The sequence below is a fragment of the Strix uralensis genome, chromosome 5, assembly GCF_047716275.1.
Source record: "Strix uralensis isolate ZFMK-TIS-50842 chromosome 5, bStrUra1, whole genome shotgun sequence".
In the NCBI taxonomy this organism is placed as follows: Eukaryota; Metazoa; Chordata; class Aves; order Strigiformes; family Strigidae; genus Strix; species Strix uralensis.
This window is the reverse complement of record NC_133976.1, coordinates 59,562,176-59,577,548: the sequence shown is the minus strand read 5'-3', so window position 1 is coordinate 59,577,548 and position 15,373 is coordinate 59,562,176. Positions and strand designations below refer to the sequence as shown.

General features: G+C 42.7%; 1 protein-coding gene across 13 annotated transcripts in view; it reads right to left on the bottom strand.

Annotated features, from left to right (window-relative positions):
* Positions 1-15,373, bottom strand: part of RBFOX2 (RNA binding fox-1 homolog 2) — a 176,420-nt gene that overhangs the window by 114,927 nt on the left and 46,120 nt on the right. Inside the window, exon 1 of one of the 13 annotated variants that reach the window (XM_074871286.1) lies at positions 1,610-2,127. The exons of 11 other annotated variants lie outside the window; for them this stretch is intronic. In XM_074871286.1, coding sequence (XP_074727387.1) covers positions 1,610-1,624 — 15 coding nt within the window. In that variant the 5' untranslated portion in view covers positions 1,625-2,127. Of the gene's footprint in view, positions 1-132; positions 238-1,609; positions 2,128-15,373 lie in introns of those variants that run through there. One more of the 13 variants, XM_074871288.1, reaches the window with a different exon arrangement.

Below are 15,373 nucleotides of genomic sequence, written 5' to 3'. Positions count from 1 at the left end.
GCGCAGCAACAGTGCTGCCCAAAGTTTAGGGAGCAGGCAGAAGCAGCAGCCCACGGAGGGGTGCCAGTCTTCGTCCATTGGCAAGCATTCCAAAACTCAACCCTCCCTTAAGAATCCAGGACAGCACTTCACCTTTTGGGCCGAAGCTGGTCTTTACGCAGGGTAACACCTCTGCTTTATACTACAGTGCTCAAGCACCCCTCTCCAGTGGCAAGACGTGAGACGGCAGGGCAACTCTCTTCAGCTCCCACACTTGCCGGCATCCTCCACGTTTCAGCCGGGTAAGGAACATCTCCTCCATTGTTTACTGCTTATCTAAAATCAGCAACAGCATGGCTAAATTACTTCTCCTCTTACCCCACCCACCAAACCAAGAACAAATCTTAGCTGAGCCACGGGGCCTCCCCAGCCTTCCTCACTAAAAACTGGCACTCCAATTTGGGGTCCCGCAGGCCAGGCTGCGAGGTGGAGGGGAAGAGCAGAGAAGGTGGACGTGCCTGCCAGCAGGGCCTGCTGGACAAAACTAGGCAAGTGTGCATACCTCAGTGCAGAATCAAGTTACCCTGCAACAAAGATAGTGTGTATGTGCAAAGGAGGGAAGTAAAATCCTTCTGCCTGGGTTCCAAGGCTCACTTTGTTGCTAAAATAAACCAGTGTTTGTTCCTGGGAGTGATGGGGAGCTGGACTCTAAAAGCAGCAGCAGTGAGAGCCCCTACCTTCAGAGTTACAACAGATTTAAAAGAAAAAACAAAACAAAGCAAACAAAATCTTGGGAACTGATTGCTCTTCACCTCACATATCTAGGTAAGGAACCCAAGGGCAAACTGCTGATCTCAAGGGTGCCCAGGAGCAGACAAAACTACATGTAGATGACTGAGCAGCCTAACAGCTGACTGCTCCAGAGGAAATTCCAGTTCTTGCTCAAAGGCTGAAAATATATATGCTTTTATATATGCTTTTACTTTGCTTGCTGGATCTATATAATGCTTTACACATGTTTTTCCTTACATTATTTTCCATACTCCACCAGAAACTCGAGTAACCATGCCACTTCTGGAAAAACATCCTTGCATCCAACTTTTGTTGAAACAGCTTCTCCTGCCACCCCCAAAGCCCCGAATTTCAAAACTATCTGTTCGCTTCCTGCTCCTCTCCTAACCTCCAGTGACTACAGATCCCTTGCAGCAGCACTCCTCCACTACCTGGGACGTCTCTCAGTAACACCAAAATCCCATAAAGCAGAGGCACATGGGAACAGTCTTATGCATGGGGAAAAAAAAAAAAAAAATCTACATATACAGGTCTCACAGACGGCAGACAGTGAGCAGCATTATACCAAAAATTTTGTCTCTGAGGCACCTGCCCAAAACTTCTCTCCAGAGGAACTTATAACCGCAGGAAAAGCCTGCTTGATACCCAGTTAACAGTACTCACTCTAAATATTATTTTTTACAAGGGAAAACTACAGCCCACTGTGTGTAGAGGCTGGAGAGAGCTAAGCCCAACAGCAAAGGCCGCTCATATTAGTGCAGAGTCCTTCGAGTCCTTCAGCTTTCCACTCCTTATATGTGCAAAGTGTGCAAGCCCTCACACACGCTTCTCTACTCACCCAGAGGTACATCATGTTAGCCTGGGTCCTTCAAACCCAGCAGTGAGATGATCCAGCAAGGCGATAGGCACTTCAGTAACACTGCCGAGACTGAGGTTGGTTGGTTGTTGGATTTTTGGGTTTTTTTTAAAGAAAAAAAAAAAATCCGAACGGCTCAATTTGAGGCTTAGAAAGCGTCTCGCCTCCTCCACCCCCCTCCTCCAGCTCTGGCTGCTCTGCGCTCTTCTCTCGCACTTAATCTCTCCCTGGGAGTTCCCAGCCCCGTGTGTCTGTACTGGCGTGCACAGCACACACTCTGCATTCGCCTCCAGGGAATTTCTCTCTGTCATTCTGCTTCTAAAAACACAATCTCGGCCTCACAAGATTCTTGCAAGAGGCAGGGATGGGTGGGGTTAGTAATAAATGCAGCCCAGCTCCCATCGCCAGAGCCTGCTTACTTTAGAAAAGAGATCTTTAGACATGAATGAGACAGAGCATTGCCCTCCAAAGTCACAGTGAGGAGGACCCGTTTCCCCCCCAACCACTAATTGCTTCTCCAGGAATCATCTGCAGATGCAGGTGTCATGCACGGTGCCATAAGCAGGTTCTGCACGTCTTCATCTACCCCATTAGTCAACACCCAAAATTTCGTAGTTAATGATTAAATTCAGTAGCTGTATTAATCATTAACCACTGACAGGCACTGAGGAGCACAACTACAGGGATCCTGAAGCTAAGGAGAGAATCGGTGGCATGCCAGCCACCCTGGAGCTCCCACAGGAGAAACAACCACTGTTGGCATGAGCTGGGGAAGAGAAGCGACTCACAGATAAAGGGGTTAATCTGCTTTCACAGGTGGCTCTGCAGGAGTATTTTACAGACTTGCATATTGCTAAAGGGAAAGCAGCAGCTGGCTCACCTTCCTCCAAGTGTATCGGGTTTCCACTTGCCCAGAGGCAGCTTCCCCCCAAATATGACTGGGGCAAGCGCCCTCGCAGCCTTGCACTCCCAACCCGCTGCAATTTCAGGTTCGCAAAGCTCTGCCAGTGGGGCTGCAGCCCCAGCAAAGGCACGCTGAGCAAAAGACACTCTCACCCCAGCTACCTCGACAAGCTCCAGCAAGCCTTTCCCCGCACGAGCAAATCCTCGTCCCATCCCCCATGCCCGATGCCACAGGACAAGTGTCACCTCTCATCTCATTAATCAGTTAAACTGCTCTTCCAAACTAGGAAAACGGGTTTCTCGCCCCCTTCGCTTCCCACCTCAAAATGAAGAATTGACTTCCCTCGCTGAGCTCCAAATGCTAAGTTAAAATTGGCCTCTTCTCAAAAGGAAGAAAAAAAAATAATTTAAAAACCATGTTTTTATTGAGGCACTGGTCTCCTTGGAAATGAGTTTTGAATAAATATTTTTATCTCAGCCAAAGATATAGAAATGGTGTTCCTTCACATATCACCTCTACCTCCTTTATTTATAGATGACTTAAACACAGTCCAGGAGGTTCCGAGCAAAGCAAACAGCCATGTGGCCTGCCATGCTCCACCCACAAGTCAAGCCCTATCTACCTGGGACAACAAACCGATGTGCCTGCCATCACAGCAAGCGCAGGCATCCCAGGCGTGCTCCACGCTCCTCAGGCTCCCCTCACCTTCAACAAGCCACAAACTCACCCCGGGACAGGACTGTCCCAGGTACAGACACAAACACATGGGATGCCAGCGGGCTCTAAGGAAATACACGACTGTCATTGCAGTCCCTCATAAAAACCTGGAGAAAAGGCTTATCACCGTGACCAGGATATAGCAGCCACAGGGATGCACTCATCAGAGACAGGCAGGATGCCGTGCAGTTTTCCAGCCAGGAAAACCCAAGCCCTCCTGCTCAGGGGAAGGAGCAGAAGCCACAATTCAGGAAACTTGGATGTCATAGGGTAGTTCAGCTGCAGCATGGCTTGGGCCTCCCATCTGCTCTCACCTTTTGGCATGACAGGTCAGGTCGAGAGGGTGAAAAGCAATGTTCTTAAAAATCGCTTACTGCACCAAAGCCTATGCACCACAATCTCCAAAGAACAAAGCATGTGATCCATAAACCTGTTCTCAAATGCTCTGAGAGCAGCAGAACAGTGGCAGTGCTGACATCTGCATCATGGTTAGTTACTTCAGTTAACATTTCAGCAGCAGGGTCACACCAGCAGTAGCTACTAGTTCAGCCAGGCTGCAGACTCAGGCAGACCTTTCTGCACCAAATAACCTTGATAGCATTTTCAAGGTTTTCTTCTGATCCAGAATCCCGATCCAAAAATTATCTTACTATCATTTTAACAAAAGCTGAGATTCCTTGTGTGCAGAGGAGAAAGTGAGATGACACATTGACCAGGTGAGCAAACCCAAATAAATCCTACTTTGTATATATTTCCATAAAGGACTTGAAAAAGATGAGTGCTTAAAACTAAGCTGAAGAGTGACCAACAGCTCCCTAATAAAAAAAAAAAATATTAATAAGGAAAAAAATTCTCCCCCTTCTTCCCCAGGCTCTCTCATCCTTTAGGCCACTCTTCCATGGGAGACAAAATAAAAACTGTCAGAATAAGGCTGTTACTTAATTTCAACAGCTGAGACTCATTACAAATCATCCCAGCAACTCCACAGTTGGACAGATGACATTCAACCTCCAAAGCGAAACAAGACCTATGAACCCTCCTCAAATCATCCAAATACTGGCTCGAAATTCATTTGCCACTGTTGACCAATATAATTATGCAGGGAGGGAAAAGAACTAGTTGAGCTATGAGGCCTTCTTTAAGCTTTTATTCAGATTATATAGATTTTCAACTACATTAGCTGGTACGTAAAAGATACCAAATAGAAGACGTTATATTTTCTGGAAAATTTATCCTAAAAACCCACAAAATATTCTGTAAGTAGCAAGAGGACAACAGTATGTTAATGAGTCAAATTCCAGAAAAACAAAGACAGACATGACTAAGACAGGCTTCTGAAACAGGTAGCTAGGATCCTCTGCAAATGCTGTCCTAATCCTAACAGGGCTTTACAGAATACATGTCAAGGAACTTGGAAGGCTGCTGTGTGTGGAAATACACATGATCTCTCAGGGATCTTTCATGTCTCAAAAAGGATTAAAAGCAGAAATAAGAAGATTTTAAAATATATACCAAGTTAAGAGAAAAAATGTTCAGAGAACTGTAGCCTAGTGAACCATTGGTCCGTCTTCTCTGATGAGAGGCTGTTGTGCAAATCAAAGTGAAAGGGGAAGAAAGCAATCTGCAAAGGTATTAATGCTTGTTAGAGAGGTAAGGAAGGTCTTAGCAAGCAACAAAAGGGGAAGAGAAAAAAGGGAGCAAGTAACTACCTATTTAATATTATATCAATATATTTGGCAACATAAGAGGCACTGGTAAAACAGAAAATCTACTTTCTTCTGTACCAGTATCAAAAGCCATAATTACATATAAGAATTGTGGCTGTTCGGTTATGTGCATAAATTCAATCCAAAAATACTGCTAGTATGTAAATTTCAAATAAGCCAAATGCTTAAAAAAAAATCCTTTACAAAAAGTTCTAGCCTATTTAGGAAAGATCTGAGTGGGCAAACGGGGAATAGGTACAGCACAGTTTCAAACTGACATTATCTGTTTCTAGCCGATTGTGTCTCAGAGGCATATGATTTCAAATGCTCATGGATTAACATTCTAACAGATAAAGCTCAAGACAGGGTACGAGCTGCTGTGTCTGCTACACACTACTGAAATCACATTAGATAGCATGCAGGATGAGTGGCTAGCTAAGCACCTCATCATAACAGAGGGAAAACACCCCTCTGATCACCAGGAATTTCAAACGCAATGACACTCACAGGAGGCGTCAGGGGGCTAATGCCAAAGAACACCCTCGAAATTTCTAAATTACAGAAAACAATTTCTTAATTCAAGAAGTGTTACACTGAAAATGAGCAATTCAATATTAGATTCCATCTTGACAGAAAAGAGCAATCAATCATAAAAATAGAAATTAGCAGTAGCTTACATAAAAATGATTGTGACAATTGCATTTGGATATATGGAAGGAAAACAGAGGCCACACCAGTGTATCTACGTACATATTCAGCACTTAAGTGGGACCAGAGGTACACTGGCATATTTTTTCTGGACAGACAGATTGCTTATTGGGCTTCCCTGTCACATCCCCACACTTGAACAGTTGTGTATATTCTAGCAAGTGAAAAAAAATAAAAGCTGAGAGAAGGAAATAGAAAGGAAATTAGGAAAGGAAAAAATACAATTTACAAGGGAATCCTAATGACAGGAGGCAAAATCCACAGCCAAAGCTGGAAGGTGATAATGAGTTTTTCAAAGCTTCTCAAGAATGGCAACCCCAGCAATTGTATCAACCTGCAGGGAAAAGGTAGAAACATTCCCAGTACTGAAGAGCCAAAGCATTCAATACGTATTTCTGTTCTATATTTGGAGAAAAGTCAGCTGTTGCAGTCTGTGATAACAAAATGCTTTCCATTCCAACAGTAACTAAGGAAGATGTTCCAACAGCTACCCAACAAACAGCACTGTTGTTGTCTTATCTAGCTTGAGCTTACAAACAGAAGGGATGTAACCAGATAACAAATGGGTTTTAACCAAACTACAGCTGTGAACATACTCAGATGTGGACACTCAGGAAGGCCTGCAGTCTGCATTGAACTGCATGACCTGCATTTGCAGCTCTAATAAGCCCTAACTACAGCACTAACATTAAACCTGCTGCAAGGCCAAAAGTACAACTGTGATGCAACGACATCCCCAAATGCTGGTGTTTGTTGGAGCCCATCTTATTAAAGCCCTGCTGCTGTTAGCTAAGCTAGACCAAAAGATTACACCTCTCTCAACACCAGAAGACTGCATCAGGAAAGCAGTGCTACCAGTGAAGCCACCAATACCAATTTTCACAGCATCTGAATTTTCCTAGAAGCATTCAGGTTGGAACTCTTCCACTAATGAGAGCTAAAATAACATCCCAATGCTGAGCAAAAGTGAAAAACGAAGTGGGCTCTGATAACGGGAGGTTTGCAGAACAAAGATGCAAGTGGAAGGCCTCAGGTAGGGGAGAGCACATTAAATTGTGCATCTGAACGCATCTGAGAGATACATGAATGAAAAACACTGATCATAAAAATATCTACTCCTGATGTTTAAGACAACTTCTTGACAATCTCTCCTGTAAAACAAAACTGTAAAATAATTTTTAAAACCAGCCTGAACTCTAAAATAAGATTAAATTATTTTACAGTTAATAAGTGCTATTGAATCTTTGTGTTCCTCTTCACTATGAAGTTTTCCTCGGCTGAAAAGTGGGAGGGGAGGTACTCTGTGTTTGGGCAGGTTGAAGAGGGAAATTTCACTTCAAACCAAAGGAAAACAACTGCTCTCACACCCAGGTGTCAGACCGAACTTTCACATTTTATACAGAAGTTGGATTCAGACTGAGGATGAAGACTTGATCATTGTCCCACCACAATACACACTTCAAGAACCATCTGCAAAAGGTCTGACTAGAGATGGGAAGGGAGACATGCTCTGTGATGCTCAGAGGGAAGTTTCTCCAGTGCAATGGCTGCTTTCCACAGCTTATCTGACTCTGGCAGAACATCCCAGCAAGCGAACAGGGGAATCAGACTCCCACTAGTTGCAGGATTTGGGCATGCCTTGTGTCTTGGTTTTTTATTTGGTTTGGTTTGTCAATTTTTGTTTTGTTTGTTGCTTGTTTGGGTTTTTTTTTTTTTAAATAAGAGTAGAGATGGGGCTGGGAGCTATCTGGGGAGAGGCACAGAAGGCAGCCCTGGACACACACGCAGTTCCTATGGAGATAAGAGGATCTTCTTTGAGGTTGGTTTACTCCTTTGGGTGCCACTGGAGACTACCCTGGTGGCAGAGTACTGCTCATTTGCAAAGACTCCCTCTGCTCAGGATTCTGGCATTATCTCTGATTATCAGAATTTCTGAACCACAAGGTAGATTTCCTCTCAACATCCAAAAGGACTCCAGGAAGCCTCTTTCTGCATTATCCTGTTTGTGAAAGGAGGCAAGAATACAAAGCACATACAATAAATCACACAGAAAAACACCACAATCCCTTTTAGATGTTTTGCCAAGCAAATAAGCCAAACATTGGCATATTAGAAGAAAAAAAGCCATTTTGTTATACAGAGCAGCCCATTTCATTACTGGAAAACTGGATTCCCTATTCTCTCTCCTGCAGGTATGGTTCAGCTATGCGGCAAGAAGCTTCTGAAAAGAGATTACTTATTTAAAAGCAACCTATCAAGGGCTAGTTTATCTTCCACAGAAAGCAAAAAGCCCGAAACAATGAAACACCCTGACATGCAAACAAAACCAACAACTTTCAGGAACTGTCCTGCTACTGCCTTCACACAGTAATTAAATTTAAGTCCTTAAATAAACTGCAGAAGGTCTCAATTCACAGGCTTATTGTTCAAGTAGGTAGCAATTAAAAAAAAAAAAAAAAAGAAACAGGTACCAAGAAAAGCTTTTTAGACTTTGTTTGGGATTTTCCTCTCCTCACAAGTACACTCAAGAGCACTATTCTGGAAGGCACTGTCAACCCTTCAAGAGAACCACAATAAGCTCAGTAACCAGGAAAGGTACTTTGCTGAAAATGTGTTCCCAGCCAAAAATACACTTTTAAATTAAAACCGAGAACACCCACGTCAACAGAAGTAAACTGTGAAGCCAGAGAATCCAAAGTTAAACATTCAAGAGCATGCAAACGTTAAGATGTAAGGAATTCTTACAGCTGCAGTATACAGGTTTGGGCATTCATCTGCAGAAACAAAATGGTGATGCAACAGCTCTAAGGATATAGCAAACATGCTATACCTTCTGAGGAGAAGCTAGCAAGCTTAAGGTCTGCAGAAGTATCTCTGCAGCTGTGCTGCCACCCCAGGCTTGATTTTCAAGCTGTATCTTCTCCATTCTAACACACCTGGACCTAGTCTTAAGTCCATACTGAACTGGCATATATCAAATACATTTAGATACTTGCAAAAAGGGGATCACAATAAGCTCTAACACCGGTATTTACATATCTATTATTTTTTAAAGTTTAGTTAACTAATAGCTGCCTTAATATCTTCACTAGTAATGTCCAGAGAACAAAGTTTGATCTCCCTTCAATTTTTCCATGAAGTAGCAGAAAGTATTACATAGCAAACTCCAGCAAAAGTCTGGTTTTAGTGTCAAATCAGGAGTACAATATCCAGTTGAACTGATAAAGGACAGAAAGATTCTCTATGCTCTAGACTTATTTGTCAGTGCTAAAGAGGGTATTTATTTGGTTGCTGATTTTGAAGGGAAAGTCATAAATAAAAAAATGCAACTCAGCTCCTACATCAACAACTCATCTCTTTATAGTCCACAAAGGAAGCTATACCAACTATAGTGATGGTATCCAAGTGTTATCCTATTCAAGGTATGAGACTTCAGGTGGCAAGAGAGAACCTTGCCAAATGACTCATCAATGGAGCTACAGCATCATTACACCATTTTTTGTCTCCATGCTTACCATGTGAAGTGGGTGTACGACATCGGCGATTCATCAGCACGGCAACAACCCAGCAAATTAAGAAAGGATATGAAGATGAGAGTATTGCAACAGTGGGGAAAGGAGAAGACAGGGCGTAGTTCTCTTCCCTGAACCACACAGGGCTTTATTAATATACTGAAACTTTGGCTCAGGTCTGCTGCTGATAAAGGAGAACACAGATGGAGAACAATACTATCCTACAGAAAGGGACTCCTCCTGGCTTGTTCTCGCAAAGGAAGGTTAACAATGTTAGCGAGTTATTCAGGAAGTAATGGATACCCTCTTGCCCTGAGCAAATTCCTTTTCAATAACAGTAGTAATTTCCTAGGCAATACAACTGTATCAAGCTATAATGGCTACTATATTTATCTACAGAGGCCCTGTACTGCTGGGATCTAATTTACTACAGCATAGAAAGCAGTTTACAAATCCTGGGATAGTAAAGTTGCTAGAGACAGGAATAAAATTCTATCCTGTATCACCTGGTTTGAAAAGTGGGTTTTAACATCCCTTTTTAGGAGTATAAAATGCATTCTCTCCAACTTAGAAAGACTCAAAGACTAATAAACCCCAGAAGCAGACTGCAAATACACCTATGAGAGGGGAGAAATAGCTTAACAAACACTATGTTGTACACATTTCTTTTTATCCTTACTGTCCCAGCTGCTTTATTTCTTTTATTGAAATAACATTCTTTCATTTGACACACTGAGAAGAAAAATAATCCATGACATTACCTAGAAGCTTTATGTACCTAATGAAGACAAAACAGCTGAATGCCTGAAATATAGCTTCAGTATGAGAAATGGCACAAGTATACAATCAATAAAGAAAGAAATGACTCCAGCTAATGAAGAGGTAACACTGATAAACACTGAATGACGTCTCCCAAGAAACAACAAAACTAAATTGCTAAAAGACTTTGGTGGAACACAGCATCAACCTGTGATAAGTAAGGGTGGGTGGAAAGAGACCAAATACAGATGTCAAGAGACTGCACATACTTCCATTACGTAATGGTAGTAAGAAAATCCAGGCGAAATCACCATTAACAGAACTAAAAGCAAAATATTTCAACAGGGGTATTGGCAGTTGTCAAACCACATGAAGGAACAGCAGACTGTTCAAATGTAAAAGGCATTAATAAAGCATAAGACAAGAGGCATAAATAGATCTACAATACAGAGGAAGATTTCTAGAGGACAGAAATGCTACTGGAAAAATTCAGTTATAGAATACAATATCCCCAACTTCAATTCACAATGATCAGCAAAGGTCAGTTGTCAGAAAAGCAATTCTGCTTCTGATCTCATTTTGAGCAAAGCTGTCCTTAACCATACCTGTGCCATCACCATCTAGCTGGATTAGGTTCGTGGCTGCAAACAGCAACCTCCATCTGCCTGGTTCCTCAGGGAATTATGAGAATAAAACAATTTAGAAAAGCATGTTATGTAAAGACTAACTGTCCTACCTGTTTTCTGCTTTATAAGCAAAAGAGAGTCCATTCTTCAAAGTCTTTTTAGTGCATATATTTAATATGGGACTTCCAAGAAGGCAGCAGATAATACACCTACCTCTATCTCTTAAGAGAGAATTTTGCCATTCTGCAGATCTCACATGCCATGAGTACTGGAAACACCCAGAGTTTGTAACATGGGATGTTCCAACAAATTCAGATGTATTTCTTGGCACTTGTGTCAGCTGATGTACTTGAATCAGGAGGATCTTGGCTCTCATAGGAGTAGACCAGCTATAAATCTGGTCTTCAGCATCACTGCAATCTGTGGGGTACAAACATACTGTGACCCTCAAACACCTTCAGCTGAGCTCGTATTAAGGCTGTTGCACCTTCCCTTCTTTTCCCCATACCTGCCATAACAAAAAACCCAAAACCAACCCACAAACAACAAAATAAACCAACAGTACTGTAAATTCCATTCCGATGCCTTGTCTGATCAAATCCTGGCAAAACCAGATTCCTCCATTAGAGATTGACTACAACTTCCTTAATCTTCCAATCCCTAAAACAGACAAATTGAATGAGTAGCAGCTCCCTTACATTTAGTTTAGATGAGATGAATGGTATGAAGTTAACTATGGCCAGTCAACATGTGCAGTTATTGTGCCCTAGGTCATATATTCTCATCTTAATCCATATTTAAGCTTTGAAATGTAGCCATACTGTCTAACAACTACTGTACCTGCTAGAGAAGCTACTCGCTTTGATAACAAAGCGACCAGCAACAATATATTAGATTCCTCCCTGTTCTCAAATTCCCAGAAAGCAACAGTGACCAGAACAATCTTTTTTCAGCCTTGTGTGACCTGAAGAATGCATGTTTCCTTTCAGATAAAGGCCTCACTATGGTTATCTAATGCTAATGTCACTACAAACTGGATTAGAGACGCCCAGAAACCTCAAAATATGTACATGGATAGTCAGCTGTATCCTAATTCTAAGTCTGAAGGAAATCAAATGCTCCAAATTGTGCCTAATGTAGTTAAGTTTGCCCTTTAGGTAGGATAGACCAGTAAGAACATATTACACAGTGATTAGATTAATTCTTGAGTGAAATTCAGAGGGCTGGCTCTATCTGTCTATTGTGCCAGTATATTTCAAATTATTTCAGAGACTACCACTCTTCCTGTGCTCTGCTCCACAGCAGCAGCTGCTCAAGAAATACAGCAGTTCTCTGTCTGGGGTGAAGTTGGCAGCAACTGGGGACAGCGCTGCTGTCAAGAGTTCAGCTCCCAGTTCTGAAATGCCATTCTACTGGAAATACCAAAGAGCCTAAATCCGGCTACATATACCGCGGGATGTAAAATATCTCTATCTCAGCTTTCAACAGAAAGCTCCAGAGTCTCATGACATTTACTCCTTTGGCCCCTGTCAGTCTTTCTCCAGACCCTGAAAAGGATTGGAGCTAGCTGCCATAAATGGTTGGAAAACAAGATGTTCTCCAAGCACTTGGAACTAAGGAGCACTGTTTTAGCTTAGGGAGACCATGGCAAGGAGACACAGTGACAGGTGCCCCAGAAATAAAGATGACGATCAAACCACTGCCAACATTAGCCACTGCTGTCCTCTTGACCTTGTAAGAAAGTGCAGGCCATGCTCTCCCAGTGTGTCAGGAACAGTGGACCAGAAAAGGTGTGGATGTGTTTGATGGCAGTACCTTAAGTCTCTCCTCAATAAAATCCAACTGTGAAGGAATTTCAAGGGGTCTCATCAGATCCAATACTACTGGTAAACCTTTATTAGGCCCAGCAGCAAGCACAGCTCAGTGCTGCCGTGACATCAGAGCGCAGCTCATCACAATCCACAGGCACCAAAAGAGTTAAAAACGTAGTCTCCTGCTAAAACTGCCAAGAGCTACAAACCTTCTCCTGTGTGTTCAACTAAACCCACTCCCCAACAATCGGTTGGCCTGAGGAAAAAGAGGCGAGAAGCGGGAAGAGACAGGTCATGGGGGACAGCCCTCCAAGTACATAGCAGCACAGGATCTGCTCAGGTTTTCAGCTAAAATTGGTGAGAGAGTTCTCTTCATTTTATTGCCAGCCTCTGGAGACAGCAGTCTCTGACCTTTATCAGGAAGAGGACCCTTGTCCTCTAATCACAGACTTCCTGGAAAACGCAATCTAGCCAGCAATTAATATAGAATGAAGTTTCTTTTAAAACAAAAAAAGCTTCATAACATCAAATTACCACTGCAAGATTTTGAAATACATCCCCCCCCACCAAAATGGCAGAAGAATTCAAGCATGTTCTCACAAAGCAACTTGCTTCCACTAGCATTATTTAGCAGTACTTACTAAAAAGATTTTCTCACTTCTCCCCCCACCAAAAAAACCTGCCCCCCGCCCCCACCTTGTTTTGCAGACATGGCCTGCAGCAGCATAGCTTCTTGCTGTGAAAGCTTCAGCACAGGTGTGCAGAGCATGACCTGGGCAGAATTACATGTGCCATTTCTACTGGGAAATCTAAGAGACTTATTAAGCCAGGACAGTGCCGATTAATCTACTAATGGAATGAATCAAAAGTGCGTTCCTGGCCCTTTCCCTTTCACATCCCAAAGCCTCGGGGGAGCTGAAACCATCTGGCAAAAGCCTGCTCCTAGCAACATTATTCTACTGCTGGAAATACCTCTCCCTTAACATTGAGAAGAATGAAACCATCTTCTATCCACCAGCTATTCTCGGGAGCATCTGCATAGCTTGCTGAGGTAGTCTGCTCGCACGCAGCATCCTTCCCCAGCCGATGCAGAGCTGCTCACTCACCATGCAGGAGAAGTCAGCAGAACAGAAAGCCATCCCATTCATTTACTCAGGGTCCTGCTGCAGCGGCCGGCACGAGCAGGGCAGTGAAGCAGTAACCGTACTCAGTGTAGCGAACACAGGCTGCCCTCCCACAGCAGATCCCAACCACAGGCAGGCAGAAGCACACTCCCTGCCCAGACTGGGGAAATGCTCCTGCTGAATTCTCTCAATCCTTTCTTCATGCAGCCGGAGTTGCAGATAGGGTAGCAAGGAGGTGTTTATGTTAATTTAAAAAAAAAAAAAAAAAAAACAACACACACAAAAAAAACCCGAACAAAAAAATGTCCTCTAATCAAGTTTGAAATGGAGATCTGGCCAGAGAGCTTAAGGGGAAAATCAAGATATCAAACAGCTCCAAGGTTCATACATGATACACGTTATTACTGTGAGACAGAGGGAAGGACTGACTCAGAGATGCTGAACACCCTGCACCCTTTGAGTAATAAGCAAGCTCAGGAAGAAACAGAGCTATGATGCAGCTGTCACAAAGAAAGGATCTCTGGCACTCTTAAGATCATAAAGCAGCAGAGGAGCCTCCTATCTTACAATTTAGACACACCAAAAAAAGAAGAGAAGGACGGGAGACAACAGCAGTCATGTGGCTGTAGAATTACGTAGAGGGTAACAACTGGCTTTTGACTGTCACAGAATAACAGAAGTACAGGGCAGGGGAGACAAGAAGTCCTCCGTGCTCAAAGGCAGCACAGAGCATGTTTAGACAAACATCCATCAGGAATTGCCTAACTTGTTATTACAGACTCCTAGAAACAGGAATTCTGATCCCCTAAATTGCTGTTCCAGTGCTTCAATACATTCAATCAGAAAATGTTGTTTTACCCCATAATACCCAATTTAAGCCTTCCTTGATTAAGCTGCCTTCAATGGACATAGTAAATAATCAATCCCCATCCTCCCTACTTCTTTACTCTTTTTAAAAAAAAAAAAAAAAACAAGCTCAATTTTTTCCTCCTATGTCAGGCTCTCTGAGCATCCTTTTCTTGTTGTTCCCTGGACTTTTTCCAGATTCTGCCTGTACCTCTCCTGAAGTGCCTAAAACTAGGTACGCTGCTCCACTTGCTGTGCTGAGCTGTGAAGGATAAATACCTTCTACAGTTACTCGACACACCTGGAAATGCATTCCAGGTTTTCAAGATCACAAAAAACCAGCACCACATACTCATATTCCTTCGATATTACTGCTTAGCCAGGTACTCTCTATTTTATACTGTCTACACAGTTCCTTTTGTTAATACACCTTGGATTTGTTTAATTTGTGGATTTCAGGCTGTTTCTGCAATTTACTATGATCTTTCTGACATCTAATCCTACCTTTCAAAGGCTGCCAGCCCCTCCACGTATATACATTCAGTCATTATTTCATTACCCTGATGTTTGATGAACAGTACAGAAGAGCAGAGCAACCAGGGTAGACCATGTTAAGACTCCAGATCACACACACAGAGAAAAGCATGGTATAATTACTCCAAACATGGTCTTCCGATGAGGTGCTCAGCCCCTTCTTAATTTCACCTTTTATTTGTCTAGTTTATGTAAAGGTCATGCAGGACTAGGTCCAAAGCCAGTAGCTTTCTCCATCTGCCAGGCCTGCTGCCATGTCAGAGGAGAAAATTAAACTGATCTGACATGATCAATCCTTAAAAGTCAGCAATGTATGTCTGTTGTTACCTTAATTTCCTTTAGTAAAGGATCTGACCATAAGCATCTAATCTTTTTCAGCATCCTTCCAGGTTCTGTAACTACACTGACCAGTTGTATTTCTTGGGATCTCTAGCCTCCTTTAAAAAAAAATTAGGATGGAAGAATAGTATTTATTCACACACACTCCCTTCATTCACTT